The sequence below is a fragment of the Coregonus clupeaformis genome, chromosome 15, assembly GCF_020615455.1.
Source record: "Coregonus clupeaformis isolate EN_2021a chromosome 15, ASM2061545v1, whole genome shotgun sequence".
Classification (NCBI taxonomy): domain Eukaryota; kingdom Metazoa; phylum Chordata; class Actinopteri; order Salmoniformes; family Salmonidae; genus Coregonus; species Coregonus clupeaformis.
The window spans coordinates 65,862,122-65,884,171 of record NC_059206.1 but is presented as its reverse complement, the minus strand read 5'-3'; the positions used below and the strand labels follow the sequence as shown (position 1 = coordinate 65,884,171).

Below are 22,050 nucleotides of genomic sequence, written 5' to 3'. Positions count from 1 at the left end.
TAGGAGATAAAGCAAATTGCTGACAATGACATTTGTTAGCTACTAGCTATGCTTGCATAACATTTACATTTACATTTACGTCATTTAGCAGACGCTCTTATCCAGAGCGACTTACAGTTAGTGAACACATATTTTTTTATACTGGCCCCCCGTGGGAATCGAACCCACAACCCTGGCGTTGCAAACGCCATGCTCTATCAACTGAGCTACATCCCTGCCGGCCATTCCCTCCCCTACCCTGGACGACGCTGGGCCAATTGTTTCGCCGCCCATGAGTCTCCCGGTCGCGGCCGGCTGCGACAGAGCCTGGATTAGAACCAGGATCTCTAGTGGCACAGTTAGCACTGCGATGCAGTGCCTTAGACCACTGCGCCACTCAGGAGTACATAACTTTAAGAACTGGATTTACCTGTCTTTATGTTTGTTTAGTATGAAAATGTATGCACTCACTAACTCTAAGTCGCTCTGGATAAGAGCGTCTGCTAAATGACTAAAATGTAAAATGTTTACGCTCGTTAGCATTTAGCTAACAGCGTCTATGTGATTTCGCTATTAGTTTGTGCTAATTATTTTAGCATTCTGGTAATAGAGGCACAATGGGCTTTTCTTGCATTTGTTGCGCCCTCTTGTGTGCTATGCCGGTAATACCATAAATCCCGGGATGAGAGAAGGACGGTATGACGATATGAAAATCTGGATACCGCCCAAGCCTAATGAGCAGTAGCTTATTTCCCAAATGTTCTAGCCTACGAAGGTACTGTCCTAAAGTTGTGACTTTCAAAAATAACAACAATGAAAGTCTATAGCCTAAGCCTAGGCATAGGCTATTCTCAATCAAATCTTTATGATAGAACAAACAAAATTATTTTTAGAAAAAATAAGGAAAGTGATGCTAGGGTACACAATAATAGGTATTTGTAGATAGAAGGTGCTCTTTGGTAAAAGGTATACATTTGTCATCAAAAAGAAAGGAGAATCAAGGCACTCTTCGTATAATTAATTAAAATGCCTTTATTTGTTCCATTGAACAAAGACTTAAAAACTCCAGCGTGTTTCGGCTGCATGGCCAAAGATACGATGATTAAACGTCTTCTTTTGAACAAAGCATTTTCTAATCACCCCTGATTGAGGAGGGAGTGGTCAGAGAAAAGCCTAAATTCATTGGACAACACCTAGTAAACAACACTGACTGTCCTCTGTATGCATTACTGTGCATATTTTTGACAGCAAGATAAACGCCTCCACATCAATAACCCTCAAAGCATGATCTCCATGTTCACAAGATTTATTGAGTTGAAACAGCGTGAAACTGAAACACAAAAACAACAATGTCTGCATAAGACAATGTCATCTGTCCTAAAATACAAACTAGATATGAACGTAACCTGATATTATGCTCACACTGACAACTAGCCAAAGCTAGGCTAACATACTGTAGCAATTAAGCTAGTGCTGTCCATCTATTCCACAAAGTAAACATACACATCCAAATTCCACAAATAATGCTCTGAAATGAAAGCTATATGCAAAAGGAATGAAAATACTCACTGACAAAGCTTCCTAAGGCATACAATGTAAAGGATGGATGAAGATTGTGAGCAGAAAACTGAAACAGAGCACTCTGAGCTCTACATGAGGCAACAATGACCAACTTCCTCCTAACAAGTCACATGACGGGTCATTTTCTAGCTAAAGGAAATTACTCCAGATCAACAATAGGAGGAGCCTAATTCAAGGTAAGTATTACAACTAAAACAGAACACTCCCCACCTGGCGTGATAGAACACCACTCTGATAACTATGGAATGTCCATATAAGAGACCTTGTTTGTTTAGACCTCTGGAGGAAGGAGAAGGACAGTCTCTGTGACGGGCCTAAGAAAGAGCTTAATTCCTTCTTGCTTGCAGAGTCTAACCTCGACTTTACGGACTTTACCATCCTTGCTGGGAAAGACCTGAGTGATCAGTCCAACAGGCCATTCATTCCTCTTGACTTGTTTGTCTTTGAGGAGCACAATGCTTCCAGGCTCGAGGTTGGGCTGGTTTGACTGCCACTTCCTTCTTTTCTGAAGTGAAGAGAGGTATTGTTTCCTCCACCTATCCCAGAAGGTATTTGCAAGATGTTGAACCTGAAGCCACTGCCACTTAAAGAGGTCCTTGGCTCCGCAGTCACCAGCAGGACTCGAAGGGATACTCACTTTCTGTGTGAGGAGAGTAGCAGGTGTAAGTATGAGAGGGTCATCTGGATCTGTAGAGACTGGAACCAGAGGTCTGGCATTGATGATGGCAGCTACTTCTGCCATCAGAGTAGTGAGCGTTTTGTGACATAGCATTTAATGACTCTGTTGGAGGAACATAGAAACTAGGATTCTCCTTGCTACGCCAATCATCCTCTCCCAGGCACCACCCATGTGAGAGGCATGAGGCGGGTTGAATATCCAGGTGCAGCCCTGTTCTGACAGGTAGGTATCCACGGAGTCATTGTTGATATTCGAGGGGATCTTAAGTTCCTTGCATGCCCCAATGAAGATGGTCCCACTGTCAGAACGAATCTGCTTTGCTGGGCCTCGGATCAAGAAGAAACGCCTCAGGGCATTGATAAAGCTTGATGTATCCAGTGACTCAAGGACTTCGATATGAACGACTCTCACGCTCATACAGGTGAATATGACGGCCCACCGCTTACTGTGGGCGTGGCCTCCTCTTGTCCGGCGAGAGGCGACGGTCCATGGACCAAATACGTCCAGGCCGACATGGGTGAACGGAGGTTCAGTGGAGAGACGATCAGCAGGAAGGCTGGCCATCTTCTGTGCCTGAGGAAGACCACGAAGTCTCTGACAGGTGACACACTGGTGGATGATGCTGTTCACGCACTTTTTACCGCCATCTATCCAAAGACCGGCTGTACGGATGTCTCCCTCTGTGAAAAGGCGTCCCTGGTGTTGGGTCCGTTCGTGGTAATGCCTCACCAGTAAGTTGTGACGTGATGCTTCCCCGGGATGATCAGGGGGTTCTTCTCGTCGTGTCCGAGTTTTGCTTCAGTGATGCGACCCCCAACTCTCAGAAGGCCGTCTTTATCAATGAATGGATCTAAGGCTCTCAGAGAGCTGTCTTTGGGAATTGTTTCCTGATTCCTGATGCACTCAAACTCTCTTAGATAGGTTTCCTCTTGGACTGTCCGTATGATGATATCCTTTGACTGAGAAAATCCGTCTGGTGTGCATGCTGTCTGACAGTAGTGCCAGCCCTTACAGTTGCTGTCTTTTGCCGCTGTAGTGTTGTTGAAAAGACGAGCGATGTGAACGAGGTGAGTGATGGCACGAGTCAGCGACTTCCAAGTGGAGAACCTTGAAAACCGTAAGGATCCAAACTGCTTGGCTGAAGTTGTTGTCTTCAGTGTGGACACTTGGGGGCGAACATCGGCATCTGAGGAGGGGTTAATGAGCTCAAAAGCGTTCCTTTCAAGACTGAGAGACTGGCGTGTCAGAAACGCAGGGCCAGAGAGCCAGGTTGTGTATGAGAGGTAAGCTGCAGGGATGAATCTCGTTGCATGATCTGCAGGGTTCTGATCTGTAGGTACATAGCGCCACTGTTCTGGACGAGTAGATCTCCTTATCCGATGGACTCGATTGCTGACATAGACATAGAAGCCCCGGGTCTCGTTGTTGATGTAACCTAACACCACCTTGCTGTCTGTGTGGAAGGTTGTATCATCAAGCTCGATGTCTATTTCTGAGGTGATGAGCTCGGCAAACTCAACTGCCAAGACTGCTGCGCAGAGTTTCAACCTTGGAATCGTGTGTTCTGGGCGTGGTGCCAGTTTTGCTTTACCCATAACAAAGCCCATGTGACTGTCTTCTTTGACGTCTGTCACTTTGGAGGTCGGCATCTGCGGCTATTGCCTTCGTGGATGCATCCGAGAATATGCATAGTTCTCTTCATCTCGCTTCTGGGGGTGAGACCTTAGTGTAAGCCCTAGGGATATAGAGGTTGCATAGCTCTTTCAAAGACTCTCTCCATGTAACCCATGGCTCCTCCATTTCTGGGGCAGGGGAGAGTCCCATTCGTCGTTTGCCATTGTGAGCTCCCTGAGAATAGACTTGCCTTGAATGGTGTCAGGGGCCACAAATTCCAGTGGGTCGTACAGACTGTTCACAGTTGATAGCACTCCTCGGCGTGTGAAGGGCTTCTCATCTTCATCTACCTTGAAGGTGAAAGTGTCGGTCCTGAGGTCCCAGTTGAGACCCAAGCTGTGCTGCATAGGCAGAGTGTCTGACCCTATGTCGAGAACTTTGAGGTCGTTTGCGTGATCTTGAGATGGAAATGCTTCCATTACCTCCTTCTTGTTTGAGGCAATCTTGTGTAACTTCAGATTAGAGTTGGCGAGAATCTCTTGTGTTCTCTTGAGTAGGGTGACTGCATCTTGGACTGTAGGAAATGACTTTAAGCCATCGTCAAACTGTCTGACATCAGGATCGTAGTCTGGAACTCCTTCTTGAACAGACCGTTTGAGGCCGTAGATGGCCACTGCTGGAGAGGGACTGTTGCCGAAGACATGGACCTTCATGCAGTAGTCGATGATGTCTTTGGACAAGTCGTTGTCCTGGAACCACAGGAATCTCAGGAAGTTACAGTCTTCTTGTTACACCAGGAAACAGTGGAACATTTGTTTAATATCTGCTGTCACAGCGACAGATTCCTTACGGAAGCGAGTAAGCACCCCAAGGAGTGTGTTGATGAGGTCGGTCCCAGTCATGAGGACGTCATTGAGGGATACTCCATCGTATTGGGCACTGGAGTCAAAAATCACATGGATTTGATCAAGCTTCTTTGGGTGATAGACACCAAATGTAGGTAGGTACCACTGTTCTTCTTCTTTCAGGGCAGAGCCACTTCGGCATGACCATTCTCGAAAATCTATTGTCGGGGAGACAACGTCTTAGTGACTTGAATGGTAATGGTGCCACCCAGCTGTTGCTGTCGTCCTTCCTGATCCCTTCCTTTATGATTTTCAGAAAAATGCTGTCTTCGATGGAGAAGGCCACTTTATTGTCGTCTCTAGTTTGCTGGAACACATTGCAGCCCAAGTGAACTTCCTCTTTGTCGCAAGGAATACTTTTGTAGAAGCATAATGCAGCTTGATCGGGAGCTTGGGCATTCCGGAATCTTTCTTTCACCAAGAAGAGGTTGGGACATGGCTCGAAGAGAGTAGGACGTCCTTTCTCCAAAGTGTTTGTGTAAAAGGTACTCACTGAGAGAGGCTTGTGAACGCTCCCCAGGCAGACGTTGCCTATTATGACCCATCCGAGGTCAAGCTTCTGGGCGTATGGTGAGTCATGGGGCCCATTAACTTGCTTGAGCACCTTGCGGACTCTGATAATTTCTCTTCCAGAAGCATGACGGGAGCTTTAGGTTCAAGTTCTGGGATGAGGTAAGCAAGGGGTTTCAGGTGAGCATGGTGGAGCGCTACATCTGGAGTTGGGATCTCAGATCGGTTGTTTGGGATCTCGTTACACTCTATGAGAGTTAGCAGTGGAAGACTGACTTGCCCATTCATCTACCTGGTAGCCGTTGGCTCTTCTTCCTTCTGTCTCCATCACACCGGCACAGGTCTTAAGGGAGTAGGGAGAGCTGGGGCCTTGTACCCTGAAGATATCGAAGAACTCAGAATGAACCAATGATTATTTTTAATTTTTTTGCAGACGCTCTTATCCAGAGCGACTTACAGTTTAGTCAGTGCATACATTATTTTTTTATTATAATTATTTTTCATACTGGCCCCCAGTGGGAATCGAATCCACAACCCTGGCGTTGCAAACGCCATGCTCTACCAACTGAGCTACATCCCTACCGGCCATTCCCTCCCTTACCCTGGACGACGCTGGGCCAATTGTGCGCCGCCCCATGGGTCTCCCGGTCGCGGCCGGCTATGACAGAGCCTGGATTCGAACCAGGATCTCTAGTGGCACAGCTAGCACTGCGATGCAGTGCCTTAGACCACTGCGCCACTCAGGAGGCAATGATCTGTTGCTTTGCTCATCGAGGATGGCATAGAATGTCACTGCTCTATCTCGGTAGCCTGTTGGGTAGATTTTGACGAGGCAGATCTTAGAGCAAGACCTGTCGGTGAGGTTCCCACCGCAGACTTGCGTACACTGGGACATTACGTCAGAGGGAGGTGTGAGCTCTTCCTCCCCACCGTGCTCTGTAGGAAGGTCTGCCTTTTTGACCCAGGGTGTGGTCCTGGATGAAGGGCGCTGTTATGACTATCGCTCACATTCTGCACAGCTAACGCTTGACTTGCAGTTCTTGGCAATGTGAAAGGAGGATGAACAACATCTAAAGCATATGCCATTCTCTTTCAGGAAAGCCTTGCGTTGGTCCAGTGGTTTCTCGCGGAAGGCACAGCACTTCCATAAGGGGTGAGGCTTCTTGAGGATAGGGCACTGCCGTTCAGATTTCAAGGCTTTCTTAATAAGCTTGTCTGAGTTGGAGGTGGTAGTGGGGGATACCTCTGTTTTGTGAACTGAGACTTCCCTCTGTCTGCCTTGCTTTCAGGGAACTTTGTCTGCTTTAGCAGGAATATCGGCAACAAGGTTGAAACTGGGGTCATTCCTGATTCTGGCTTGCTGGATGACGAAGTCAACAAAGGCGGCAAAAGGAGGGAACGGAACATGATATTGTTGCTTGTAGTTGGAACCAATGGAGATCCATTTCTCTTGTAACCCGAAGGGCAGTTTCAGTGATTTATTTTGAATTCAAGGCACACTTAACCAGCATGGCTGCCACAGCATTCTGCAGTGATACGCCATCCCATCTGGTTTGGGCTTAGTGGGACTAAACACACCCAAAACACACCTCCAGGCTGTGTAAGGGCTATTTTACCAAGAAGGAGCGTGATGGAGTGCTGCATCAGATGACCTGGCCTCCACAATCCCCCGACCTCAACCCAATTGAGATGGTTTGGGATGAGTCGGACCGCAGAGTGAAGGAAAAGCAGCCAACAAGTGCACAGCATATGTGGGAACTCCTTCAATACTGTTGGAAAAGCAAGCCAGGTGAAGCTGGTTGAGAGAATGCCAAGAGTGTGCAAAGCTGTCATCAAGGGAAAGGGTGGCTGTTTGAAGAATTTCAAATATAACATATATTTGGATTTGTTTAACACTTGTTTGGTTACTACATGATTCCATATGTGTTATTTCATAGCTTTGATGTCTTCACTATTATTCTACAATGTAGAAAATAGTAAAAAAAATAAAGAAAACCCCTGGAATGAGTAGGTGTGTCCAAACTTTTGACTGGTACTGTATATATTTATTTTATTATTTTATGAGGCAAATAAAGCAATTATTATCCAGTTCTGGAGACGGTAGACCAGTCATACATATATACTGTAGATATGGCTCTGTGGTAGATTGCTTCCATCCAGCCCACGTCACTACGGTAAGACAGCCCATTCCTCATCAGACAGTCACTGCTCCATCACAACGCGCCACACATACACACACACTCCATGCTGACACTCCTCCCCCAGAAAGCAACATTAGAAAAGATTTGCCTGCACTTAGCCTCTGCCCAGGCTTTCAACAACATTACCTTCCGTCAAGATTCATCCAGTTGCTTTCGATTTCCTTACTGTAGCCCAACTGTAAGTTTAGCAGTGTTTTTATTTTACTTAAAAAATATAATTTTTTGAGGTTGGCCAATAGGGGGCGATAGCATCATATATCACAATGTTTTATTGGTACATAATCACGATAGGACAAAGATTGACATCGCCCAACCCTAACACGCACACAGAGAGAGAGACACACACACACACCTCTGTGACATACATGGAGTTTGACAGAAAGCCGATATAGCTGCTGAGGCAAGACATCGGAGGTAGTTCACACAGATTCGACAGCAGTCTTCTCGCCCCTCGTGGCCAGGGTTAAGTTACTCACACACACACACAAACCCCTCTTCTCTCTTTTCCTTCCTAACCATCTCTCCCCTCCCTCCCTGCTGATTAATTAATTCCTTCAGCATGATTCATCGGCCTAATCTTAACTCTTTGGGATGCACTCTGCATTCCAACACACACACACACACACGTGCACACAAAAGCCACAGCTTATGTTTGGGATCAAAAGTGGACATACAGTAGAGGCCCATCTAGAACAGGAGCTGATTACAAAATAGTTTGAGAAACCGTACCTAATGTGAATGAATAATACTGGATTAGGCTGTTTCAACTACTCCACCGTTGTCCCTTCACTAAGGAATATAATGCTCAAAAGGTCAGGGTAAGGACTGGATAGAGATCCTATTATTACTAAATAACTAAACTCATTGAGGTTTTATTATTGGTTTCCTCAAAATTCCATGTTCAATTTGATATGGAAAACAATGTGAATACCTAGATATCACTTGAATTCAAATTTTGGCATGCAGGTCATTGCATGCCAAAACCAGACACACCACACAGGCTTTGTTTACCTAGTTCTGTTCGTCACCGACCTAAAAGTATTTGGCAACATGTTGTCAGCAGGCATTGGTGTAGACATCATTTGCACCATGTCTAAAAGAAAGTCTACAGGGTATTCTTCTCATTCTGAGACAAGGGCACCTTACCACCTATTGCTCAATGCGAATGTTAGCTATGGCCACCACAGGTAATGAAAGTGTTATTGTAAATGACAGTCATTCATGACCCATTCACATTGAATTACTTCAAAGGTGAGGAAAAGAAGAACAAATTATGTCAGTTGGGTGCACTACCCCTTTAAGTTTGCCTCTGCTTCCAGCACAGTTCAGCCTTGTAGGGCTCTAGCCAGTGAGAGTATGAGGTCAGTTTTCCGTTCATTGCCTCTGGGGTTTTCTGACTCAGCCAGTGTTATAAATTGTGTCTGTTTGGAAGGAAAACAGTTTCCCTCCACTCTCTGTGCCACTTCTCTGTCAATTCTGCCCCAGAACAATGGACTGTGCTCATGCCAGATCCCTCCTTCCGTGAGCGCTCTCTCTCTCTCTCTCTCTCTCTCTCTCTCTCTCTCTCTCTCTCTCTCTCTCTCTCTCTCTCTCTCTCTCTCTCTCTCTCTCTCTCTCTCTCTCTCTCTCTCTCTCTCTCTCTCTCTCTCTCTCTCTCTCTCTCTCTCTCTCTCTCTCTCTCTCTCTCTCATTGCTTTATTGGCATGAAAATACCATTTGTAGATATTGCCAAAGCTGTATAGTGGTACAACATTTCAGTAAATAAAGTACAATGCAATGAGGATAATGAAATACAGTTAATTTCAGTAGTAATAATAATAGTACATATAATAATGTATACAGGTACAACACTACTGCTGTTGTATTGTGTAATCTTCCGTCGATAAATGTAATTAAATAAAAATAAGGTTGATGGTTACACTATGGATTACTTGTAAGTTATATACAATGTAAATACTTCAAGGAATTAATGGTCATGGGATGTCCCTCAGGCTATGGCATTCATATACAGTGGGGAAAAAAAGTATTTAGTCAGCCACCAATTGTGCAAGTTCTCCCACTTAAAAAGATGAGGCCTGTAATTTTCATCATAGGTACACGTCAACTATGACAGACAAATTGAGAATTTTTTTCCAGAAAATCACATTGTAGGATTTTTTATGAATTTATTTGCAAATTATGGTGGAAAATAAGTATTTGGTCACCTACAAACAAGCAAGATTTCTGGCTCTCACAGACCTGTAACTTCTTCCTTAAGAGGCTCCTCTGTCCTCCACTCGTTACCTGTATTAATGGCACCTGTTTGAACTTGTTATCAGTATAAAAGACACCTGTCCACAACCTCAAGCAGTCACACTCCAATCTCCACTATGGCCAAGACCAAAGAGCTGTCAAAGGACACCAGAAACAAAATTGTAGACCTGCACCAGGCTGGGAAGACTGAATCTGCAATAGGTAAGCAGCTTGGTTTGAAGAAATCAACTGTGGGAGCAATTATTAGGAAATGGAAGACATACAAGACCACTGATAATCTCCCTCGATCTGGGGCTCCACGCAAGATCTCACCCCGTGGGGTCAAAATGATCACAAGAACGGTGAGCAAAAATCCCAGAACCACACGGGGGGGACCTAGTGAATGACCTGCAGAGAGCTGGGACCAAAGTAACAAAGCCTACCATCAGTAACACACTACGCCGCCAGGGACTCAAATCCTGCAGTGCCAGACGTGTCACCCTGCTTAAGCCAGTACATGTCCAGGCCCGTCTGAAGTTTGCTAGAGTGCATTTGGATGATCCAGAAGAGGATTGGGAGAATGTCATATGGAAACCAAAATAGAACTTATTGGTAAAAACTCAACTCGTCGTGTTTGGAGGACAAAGAATGCTGAGTTGCATCCAAAGAACACCATACCTACTGTGAAGCATGGGGGGTGGAAACATCATGCTTTGGGGCTGTTTTTTCTGCAAATGGACCAGGACGACTGATCCGTGTAAAGGTAAGAATGAATGGGACCATGTATCGTGATATTTTGAGTGAAAACCTCCTTCCATCAGCAAGGGCATTGAAGATGAAACGTGGCTGGGTCTTTCAGCATGACAATGATCCCAAACACACCGCCCGGGCAACGAAGGAGTGGCTTCATAAGAAGCATTTCAAGGTCCTGGAGTGGCCTAGCCAGTCTCCAGATCTCAACCCCATAGAAAATCTTTGGAGGGGAGTTGAAAGTCCGTGTTGCCCAGCGACAGCCCCAAAACATCACTGCTCTAGAGGAGATCTGCATGGAGGAATGGGCCAAAATACCAGCAACAGTGTGTGAAAACCTTGTGAAGACTTACAGAAAATGTTTGACCTGTGTCATTGCCAACAAAGGGTATATAACAAAGTATTGAGAAACTTTTGTTATTGACCAAATACTTATTTTCCACCATAATTTGCAAATAAATTCATAAAAAATCCTACAATGTGATTTTCTGGAATTTTTTTTCTCATTTTGTCTGTCATAGTTGACGTGTACCTATGATGAAAATTACAGGCCTCTCTCATCTTTTTAAGTGGGAGAACTTGCACAATTGGTGGCTGACTAAATACTTTTTTCCCCCACTGTATCTGGCAGTAATACAGTATTTGTGGTTTCTCCCTCACCCAGAATAATCACCAGTTTTATGTAATTAGTAAATGCACAGAACTTGGGAATTGATTGAGACATTTTCTTGAAAAAATATTCTTATTTGGGAGTATTTCTCACAGTAGAGGAAAAAGTGCATCTCTGTCTCTACCTCCCCTGTCGTGCAGTAGAGGAAAAGGTGCATCTCTGTCTCTACCTCCCCTATCGTGCAGTAGAGGAAAAAGTGCATCTCTGTCTCTACCTCCCCTATCGTGCAGTAGAGGAAAAAGTGCATCTCTGTCTCTACCTCCCCTGTCGTGCAGTAGAGGAAGAAGTGCATCTCTGTCTCTATCTCCCCTGTCGTGCAGTAGAGGAAAAAGTGCATCTCTATCTCTATCTCCCCTGTCGTGCAGTAGAGGAAAAAGTGCATCTCTGTCTCTACCTCCCCTATCGTGCAGTAGAGGAAAAAGTGCATCTCTGTCTCTACCTCCCCTATCGTGCAGTAGAGGAAAAAGTGCATCTCTGTCTCTACCTCCCCTATCGTGCAGTAGAGGAAAAAGTGCATCTCTGTCTCTACCTCCCCTGTCGTGCAGTGACCACATAGACGCTCCTCTTTGGGTAGCCATGTCTTTTTGTGTCTCTCTTTTTCTTTCTATACCCAATTGGTGGTCAATGAGCCTGTATTTTGTCAGGATCTGTCTCTATTTTGTATCTCTGACAGAGTAGAGATATTCTGCCAATTTGTATTCTCTTTTGAGCAATTTAGTTTATTCTGTGTTTTTGTTTAATTTTTCCAATTTGTCAAATTGGAGGTTTTCATTTCTGTAACATTTTGATTGATTTCCCTGTGTGTTTGGATAATAGGGTTGTTTAGTGTTTTTAACAGCTGACATAGGGGACTCTTTTCAGGGTTGAGCTCTTGGGTTTCCAGTGCTTTGAAATGTAAGGATGTTTTGGGGCTTAATTTCAAATGGTGCCAAAATGTTTGTGTCCTTTTCTTTATATTTACAATTAAAGGGAATCGTCCGAGTTCCCCTCTGCATGCATTATTTGGTACTTTCTTTTGGATATTTAGGATAATTCTGCAGAATTCTGTATGTAGATTTTCTATTGGGTTTTTCTCCCAATAGGGGTGTGCTGGTGGGTGTGCGTGTGTTTTTTCCAGTAGTTGATGTGACAGAGGATATACAGTAAGGTATGTGTCTTGTATTATGTGTGTGGTTGATGCACCCCCACAATAGTTAGACTAAGCGCACCAACCACGCCCAACACAAGAGTAAATGTTGTGCTGTGTGTGTTTCAACTAAGTGCATTCTTCAGTAGCAGGAAAGAAAATTATATAAATAGTCAACAAGAAACGTATAACATATGTGGCAAGTGTTGACTATATCTACATGTCATTTCAGAATGTGAAACTCTTTTCTCTTTTAGCTTATAGAATGAATGTTTTCTGATAAGATCCAATACATTGGCTTATGCCTATTCTGCGATTTTGCAGATCAGCTTCAGCAGTTGACACACCTCTCCGATGGCTGAAGGGTCTATATGTCTCTTACCGGAGTTATCCACTATCATTTCTTATGACCGACAATAACTTTTGAACACCAGATGGGCAGTTACTAACCTCAATTCAGGCTTCAACTTTGACTCATCTGCCCTGGGCTCTTGTATTCCTACGACCCAATCTTCAGGCTACCCAGGAGGAAACGCTGGCGAGAAAAAGGCAGGAAAGCGGGCGTCCTGATGAAACTAAGGCGAAACCAGGCACCACTTCCCTCCATTCTATTGGCCAATAAGTCACTTGGTAATAAGATGGATGACCTCCGATAGCGGAGGGGGAGGAGTATGTATTTTCATCAACAACAAATGTTGTTCAGTCTTCACCCATTGTTCACCTGTCTTGGAATACCTGATGGTCAAATGACGACCCTTCTACCTCCCGAGAAAGTTTGCATCTGTTATCTTGACTGCTGTACAGTGGGGGAAAAAAGTATTTAGTCAGCCACCAATTGTGCAAGTTCTCCCACTTAAAAAGATGAGAGAGGCCTGTAATTTTCATCATAGGTACACGTCAACTATGACAGACAAAATGAGAAAAAAAAATCCAGAAAATCACATTGTAGGATTTTTAATGAATTTATTTGCAAATTATGGTGGAAAATAAGTATTTGGTCAATAACAAAAGTTTCTCAATACTTTGTTATATACCCTTTGTTGGCAATGACACAGGTCAAACGTTTTCTGTAAGTCTTCACAAGGTTTTCACACACTGTTGCTGGTATTTTGGCCCATTCCTCCATGCAGATCTCCTCTAGAGCAGTGATGTTTTGGGGCTGTCGCTGGGCAACACGGACTTTCAACTCCCTCCAAAGATTTTCTATGGGGTTGAGATCTGGAGACTGGCTAGGCCACTCCAGGACCTTGAAATGCTTCTTACGAAGCCACTCCTTCGTTGCCCGGGCGGTGTGTTTGGGATCATTGTCATGCTGAAAGACCCAGCCACGTTTCATCTTCAATGCCATTGCTGATGGAAGGAGGTTTTCACTCAAAATCTCACGATACATGGCCCCATTAATTCTTTCCTTTACACGGATCAGTCGTCCTGGTCCCTTTGCAGAAAAACAGCCCCAAAGCATGATGTTTCCACCCCCATGCTTCACAGTAGGTATGGTGTTCTTTGGATGCAACTCAGCATTCTTTGTCCTCCAAACACGACGAGTTGAGTTTTTACCAAGAAGTTCTATTTTGGTTTCATCTGACCATATGACATTCTCCCAATCCTCTTCTGGATCATCCAAATGCACTCTAGCAAACTTCAGACGGGCCTGGACATGTACTGGCTTAAGCAGGGGGACACGTCTGGCACTGCAGGTTTTGAGTCCATGGCGGCGTAGTGTGTTACTGGTGGTAGACTTTGTTACGTTGGTCCCAGCTCTCTGCAGGTCATTCACTAGGTCCCCCCGTGTGGTTCTGGGATTTTTGCTCACCGTTCTTGTGATCATTTTGACCCCACGGGGTGAGATATTGCGTGGAGCCCTAGATCGAGGGAGATTATCAGTGGTCTTGTATGTCTTCCATTTCCTAATAATTGCTCCCACAGTTGATTTCTTCAAACCAAGCTGCTTACCTATTGCAGATTCAGTCTTCCCAGCCTGGTGCAGGTCTACAATTTTGTTTCTGGTTTCCTTTGACAGCTCTTTGGTCTTGGCCATAGTGGAGATTGGAGTGTGACTGTTTGAGGTTGTGGACAGGTGTCTTTTATACTGATAACAAGTTCAAACAGGTGCCATTAATACAGGTAACAAGTGGAGGACAGAGGAGCCTCTTAAAGAAGAAGTTACAGGTCTGTGAGAGCCAGAAATCTTGCTTGTTTGTAGGTGACCAAATACTTATTTTCCACCATAATTTGCAAATAAATTCATAAAATATCCTACAATGTGATTTTCTGGATTTTCTTTTCTCATTTTGTCTGTCATAGTTGACGTGTACCTATGATGAAAATTACAGGCCTCTCTCATCTTTTTAAGTGGGAGAACTTGCACAATTGGTGGCTGACTAAATACTTTTTTCCCCCACTGTATATACGGTATTCCACCTCAGGACAACAACAAGCTGGCACTTAAACTGTACGAGGCTATAAACAAACAGGAAACCATGCACCCAGAGGCAGCTTTTCTTGTTACCAGTGATTTTAATTCCTTGTCACTAAGACAGGTGATGCCCAACTTCTATCAACACTTCTTCTTCACCACTAGGGGCGATATATAGTCCTAGACCACTGTTACTCAACCCACAAGCAAGCATACAAGGCCCTCCCTCATTCCCCTTTCAGCAAATCAGATCATGACTCTATACTCCTGCTTACTGTTTACAAACAGAAGCTCAAACAGGAAGTACCCGTGATGCGCTCCGTAGAGAAATGGTCCACCGAAGCAGAGGCTATGATGCAGGACTGCTTTGCTAGCACTGACTGGAATATATTCCGGGACTCCACCGATAGCATCAACGAGCTAACCACCTCTGTCAACGGCTTCATAAGGAAATGCATCGCCGACGTTGTCCCCACAGTGAAGGTTTAATACTTCCCCAATCAAAAGCCGTAGATTAACACAGATGTACGTGCTAAGCTAAAGGACAGAGCTACCGCACACAGGGCTATCGCAGCCAACCCCGAGGCTACGGCTGAGGACACGAACGTGTACAAGAAGTCCAGGTACGACATCCGCAGAGCCATCAAACAGGCAAAAGGACAACATAGGAACAAGGTGGAATCCTATTACACCGGCTCCAACGCTCAACACGTGGCAGGGGCTATAGTCCATTACGGATTACAAAAGAAGACCTAGCCGTGATCTGCCCAAAGATGCCTCTCTACCAGACGAACTCAAGGGACCCCGCCGTCCCAGAAGAACGGGTGATCTCGTTCTCCGAAGCCGACGTGAGTAAGTCTTTTAATCTGGTCAACACTGGCAAGGCCGTGGGGCCGGTAGGTATTCCAGGGCCAATTCTCAGAGCATGCAAAGACCAGCTGGCAGGCATCTTCACTGTCATTTTGTCCTTGTCCCAGTCCCCATATGTCAAGCTGACCACCATCATTCCTGTTACTATGAATTCTAAGGCTACCTGCCACAATGACTACTGCCCTGTAGCACTCACATCTGTAATCATGAATTGCATTGAAAGGCTGGTCATGGCACACATCAACTCCATCATCCCAGACAGCCTAGACCCACTCCAATTTGCATACTGCTCGTCTACAGACGATATAGACTCAATTGTACTCCACACTGCCCTCTCCCACCTGGACAAGAGGAATACCTATGTGAGGATGCTGTTCATAGACTACAGCTCAATGTTCAACACCATAGTGCCCTCCAAGCTCGTCACCAAGTTCGGGACCCTGGGACTGAACAACTCCCTCCGCAACTGGATCCTGGACTTCCTGACGGGCCGACCACAGGTGGTGAGTAGGTAACAACTAGGGCTGTGGCGGTCACGAAATTTCGTCAGCCGGTGATTGTCAAGCAAATAACTGTCGGTCTCACAGTAATTGACTGTTAATTAACAAACACATTTAGCATCTCCTGGCTTCCACACATTTTATTTTATTTTTACCTTTATTTAACTAGGCAAGTCAGTTAAGAACAAATTCTTATTTACAATGACGGCCTACACCGGCCAAACCCGGACGACGCTGGGCCAATTGTGCGCCGCCCTATGGGACTCCCAATCACGGCCGGTTGTGATACAGCCTGGAATCGAACAGGGGGTCTGTAGTTCTGCCTCAAGCACTGAGATGCAGTGCCTTAGACCACTGCGCCACTCGGGAGCCCTTAGACCACTGCGCCACATAGCCTACAAGCCACTGATGCTGACATTTTAAAAAAAGTATAATAAATCCATGTAATACAGCCTACACCTTCACAATAAATCCATTATTTATTTTAGACAGGTCTAAAGAAGCATGATATGAAGAAATTGTAGTCTATTTCAGAAGAACAGAATAGCATACTCTGAGTTGTCCTTTATGTTAGGACCTGATTTGGCTATGCCAAATGACTGTGGGCTACACTAGTTAATTTAGCAGACAAGATTTGCTTAGAATTCCGTGGCATTATTTTATAGTATGAACAATACAATTGAACAAAGCTGAACAATACAATTGAACAAAGCTGAATAAAATAGAAAGGACATTTTCTCCATACAATTAGAGGGAGTGTGCACATGCGGCTATTCTGTGTTGAGTGGTTAACAAAGAGATAGGTATTCCTATATGCTTAATTTAGAGTTATTCATGCAACTTTAGTTGTTCTACAAACGTTGGGCTATATGTTTGGATTTTTAATACATTGTAAGGCTGCATGATGTGACTAATGATGATTTGAAAAAAGTTCCTTGAAAAGGCATGAGCTCTGCTTAGTTTTTTTGCGCAGGCTGTACACACTACATCAGTCACTCATTCACAATTTGGCAAGCACTTGATAATGCCTAGAATTTCATGGCGGCATCCCCTTTCTGTGGCCGTAATGCACCCTAAAGAAATCCATGCCTTTTGCGGCCAGTGGCCGTTGTGCCCTTCTCCCTGAGTGCTGCGCGCTCCATCACGTGATCGGGTCTTTCTCACAGGCTACAAGTGAAGACAGACACATCGGGGACGCATCTGCGCTTGTCCCAATTCCAAGGTGCATATTGAAGATATTGGAAGAATTGTCCACATTTACTTATCGTCAGCCAACAACATGAGTAGGCCTAACGAACAGCAAAAGCACTAGCCTATGTCAATCTACTATCCCCATAGTACAAAGGTCGACCTATTCTATTCTGTGCAAGAAATAAATATTCCAAACATTTTTACGCAATGTGGCTGACCCAACAGATCAGACGTTTAGCTTAAAATGTTGATAAACTATTAGGCTATTCCTTCACATTATAAGCGCAGCAGTGCGCACATGGTAGTAGGCTATAAGCGCAAATGTTCCATTAGCTGAAAACACCATTATCAAAAGTGACCGCAAATGCAATTATGCATGTAATGCTTTTATTATAAAGGTGCATTTTTATGGTGAAAATTATCTTCCCCAAACTTGAAACTCACGCACTGCTTATGTATGCCAGTTAGGCAATACACCCCTATAAAGCGGATGAATGTGCTTAATTTTAAGAAGTTATTTGGCCACTTTAGTTGTGATTCAAACCTTATTAAAACATATGCGGTCACCGCAACAGCCCAAGTAACAACACCTCTGCCATGCTGACCCTCAACATGTGGCTGCGCTGGGGTGTGTGCTTAGCCCTCCTCCTGTACTACCTGTTTACCCACGACTGTGTGTCCACGCACGACTACAACTCCATCATCAAGTTTGCTGACGACACAATGGTGGTAGGCCTGACCACCATCGGCGATGAGACAGCCTACAAGGAGGAGGTCAGAGACCTCTCTCTCAACGTCAACAAGACCAAGGGGCTAATTATGGACTACAGGAAACAGTGGGGGTGTACACACCCATCCACAGGGCCGCAGTGGAGAGGATCAAGAGCTTCAAGTTCTTCTGTGTACACATCACTGAGGACTTAACATGGTCCACTCACACCAGTACATCCTGGAGAAGGCAAGGCAGTGCCTCTTCTCCCTCAGGAGGTTGACACGATTTGGCATGGCCCCTCAGATCCTAAGGAACTTTTACAGCTGCACCATCGAGAGCATCCTGACTGGTTGTAACACCGTCTGGTATGGCAACTGCACCGCCCTCGAACGGAAGGCCCTACAGAGGGTGGTGCGAACGGCCCAGTGCATCACTGGGGGTGATCTCCCAGTCATCCAGGACATGCATGCCAGGTGGTGTCTGAGAAAGGCCCGAAAAATTGCCAAAGACTCCAGCCACCTGAGACATGGACTGTTCTCCATGCTCCCATCCGGCAGGCGGTCCCAGTGCATCAACCGACAGACCAACAGACTCGTAAACAGCTTCTATCCCCTGGCCACAAGACTTAAATGGCTAACAACTACTGCTCTCCGTCTCCCACAGCCTATCCACACTGACTATGCCCAGGTCTCTACCCACTCAGACACACACACACACACACCTTCACTGTCACTCTTCTCACACGCACATACTCACAAACACCCTCACTCACACACTCATTACTGACGCCACACACTTACACGCACACACCCCCTCACACCTACGCTGCTGCTAAAATGATTATTGATTAGATTTATTATGACCATTACACTGCTATTCATTGCTTATTGATTGCCATTACCATTAGTATTTACTCTATCTTGCTACTGGTCACTATTTCTCCTGTTTACATGTAAATATTACCATTAGTCTATTACCATAAGTATTTATATATTCCTACTACCAGTCACTTTTATGTATAAACCTACCTCAACCACCCCAGTATCCCTGCACACTGAATAAGGTACTGGCTCTGACATGTATATAAATTACTTGCATTCTTTTTTTTCTTCAACTTATATCTTACTTGTGTTTTGTATTATATTTTCGTATATTTTCGACTGAGCACGCCCCCATTCTCATCGACAGGCCTACCACTGTTGTGTCGTGGGCAAACTTAATGATGGCACGACTCCAACACCATCATTAAGTTTGCCGACGACACAACAGTGGTAGGCCTGATCACCGACAACGATGAGACAGCCTATAGGGAGGAGGTCAGAGACCTGGCCGTGTGGTGCCAGGACAACAACCTCTCCCTCAACGTGACCAAGACAAAGGAGATGATTGTGGACTACAGGAAAAAAAAGAGGACTGAGCACGCCCCCATTCTCATCGACAGGGCTGTAGTGGAACAGGTTGAGAGCTTCAAGTTCCTTGGTGTCCACATCACCAACAAACTATCATGGTCCAAACACACCAAGACAGTCGTGAAGAGGGCACGACAAAGCCTATTCCCCCTCAGGAGACTGAAAAAGATTTGGCATGGGTCCTCAGATCCTCCAAAAATTCTACAGCTGCACCATCGAGAGCATCCTGACTGGTTGCATCACCGCCTGGTATGGCAACTGCTTGGCCTCCGACCGCAAGGCACTACAGAGGGTAGTGCGTACGGCCCAGTACATCACTGGGGCCAAGCTTCCTGCCATCCAGGACCTCTATACCAGGCGGTGTCAGAGGAAGGCCCTCAAAATTGTCAAAGACTCCAGCCACCCTAGTCATAGACTGTTCTCTCTGCTACCGCACGGCAAGCGGTACCGGAGCGCTAAGTCTAGGTCCAAAAGACTTCTCAACAGCTTCTACCCCCAAGCCATAAGACTCCTGAACAGCTAATCATGGCTACCCGGACTATTTGCACTGCCCCCCCCACCCCATCCTTTTTACGCTGCTGCTACTCTGTTAATTATTTATGCATAGTCACTTTAACTCTACCCACATGTACATATTACCTCAACTACCTCAACTAGCCGGTGCCCCCGCACATTGACTCTGCAACGGTACCCCCCTGTATATATAGCCTCCCTACTGTCACTTTATTTTACTTCTGCTCTTTTTCTCTCTCAACACTTTTTTTGTTGTTGTTTTATTTTTACTTTTTTTGTTAAAAATAAATGCACTGTTGGTTAAGGGCTGTAAGTAAGCATTTCACTGTAATGTCTGCACCTGTTGTATTCGGCGCATGTGACCAATAAAATTTGATTTGATTTGATTTGTTATTATTATTATTATCATCACCATCACTACATTGTTGAGAAAGAGCTCTCAATGTAAGAATGTGACTGTAATGTTTTACACCTGTTCTATGCTGTGCACATGGCAAATAAAGGTTGATGTTGTGTTACGGTATGGAGGATTGGGAGTTTGCGTCCTGGTTGGGACAGAATTTCCACTTGTGTCACCCGTGTTTCTGTGTGAATGCGTGTGCATGCAAACGTCTGTGCATAATTGAGGGTCACCACTCACCACTCTCAGCAGCCTCCTCTGCTCCTTGAAGGTGGCGCAGCAGCCCAGCACTCCCGTCACCATGACGATAGCACCGGATAGGATCAGGATGTAGGCGGAGGCGGCGTAGGTCGCGGAGGAGAGCAGGCTGATGTAGTCGCTCTTCTCCACCAGCGTCCAGGTGCCCACTGCCATCACCACGCCCCCTGCCAGCTGGGAGGACAAAGTACAGAGGAAGAATTAGACACATAGGCTAGTAGGTGGTGGGCCGACACCGAAAACAGTGAAGTTGATCGAGCTACGTCGAGGGAGGAGCTGATGTTTTGTATATGACAATGAAATATTCTTATGATTACTGTAAAATTAGTTGGCACCTTAAATTCTTGCAAATGTTTTCGGAAAACGTATATTTCAACACGGTCTTCTCAGGTAAATTTGCAAACTGCTAAACTTCGAACCAATTAGAACTCCTGCACATACCCTTCTTGATGAAGGCAGCCAATGGCCTGCTTCTAAGATGTAAACACAGCCTCTGATCTGCTGTCAGTGTGTTAAGAGGAACTAACGTTAGCTCCCAAAGACTGAAATAAGATAAATATCGGTTTTCGAATGCACTTGAAATATGCAGCATGCAATATGAATGGTCTTGATCATATGGAGAGGTAACTATTGAAAGCTTGCCAATGTTACAGTTGACTAGCCTAGCCAGCTAATACTGTAAATGTCAATGTGCCTGCTCAGGAAGCTAGTGTTCATTAGCTATCTCTGTCAGTGAATTCAATTTAGAATCATGTTTTGGCATGATTGTCTCATTTCAAGTAACTAGCTGCAGGCATAAATAAACATTCAATCATATAATCTGCATAGAAACCCAAATAAAAGCATGTAGATAGAAAGATGTGTGTGTCATGTACAGTGCATTCGGAAATTATTCAGACCCCTTGACTTTTTCCACATTTTGTTACGTTACAGCTTTATTCTAAAATTGATTAAATTAAATTATTTCCTCATCAATCTACCCAAAATACCCCATAACGACAAAGTGAAAACAGGTCTTTCAAAATTTTTGCAAATGTATAAAAATAACTTTAAAAATACCTTATTTACATAAGTATTCAGACCCTTTGCTATGAGACTCGAAATTGAGCTCAGGTGCATCCGGTTTCCATTGATCATCCTTGAGATGTTTCTACAACTTGATTGGAGTCCACCGGTGGTGAATTCAATTGATTGGACATGATTTGGAAATGAACACACATCTATATAAAGGTCCCACAGTTGACAATGCATGTTAGAGCAATCGGGGGAGAAGGGCCTTGGTCAGGGAGATGGGAGAACCTTCCAGTAGGCCAACCATCTCTGCAGCACTCCACCAATCAGGCCTTTATGGTAGAGCGGCCAGACGGAAGCCACTCCTCAGTAAAAGGCACGACAGCCCACTTGGAGTTTGCCAAAAGGCACCTAAAGGACTCTCAGACCATGAGAAACAAGATTCTCTGGTCTGATGAAACCAAGATTGAACTCTTTGGCCTGAATGCCAAGCGTCACGTCTGGAGGAAACCTGGCACTATCC

At 44.9% G+C, this 22,050-nt stretch overlaps 1 protein-coding gene across 1 annotated transcript in view; it reads right to left on the bottom strand.

Annotated features, from left to right (window-relative positions):
* The window catches only part of LOC121573293 (CD151 antigen-like), a 78,337-nt gene that overhangs the window by 14,947 nt on the left and 41,340 nt on the right, over window positions 1-22,050 (bottom strand). Inside the window, exon 3 of the mRNA XM_041885149.1 lies at window positions 20,499-20,690. Coding sequence (XP_041741083.1) covers window positions 20,499-20,690 — 192 coding nt within the window. The remainder of the gene's footprint in view (window positions 1-20,498; window positions 20,691-22,050) is intronic.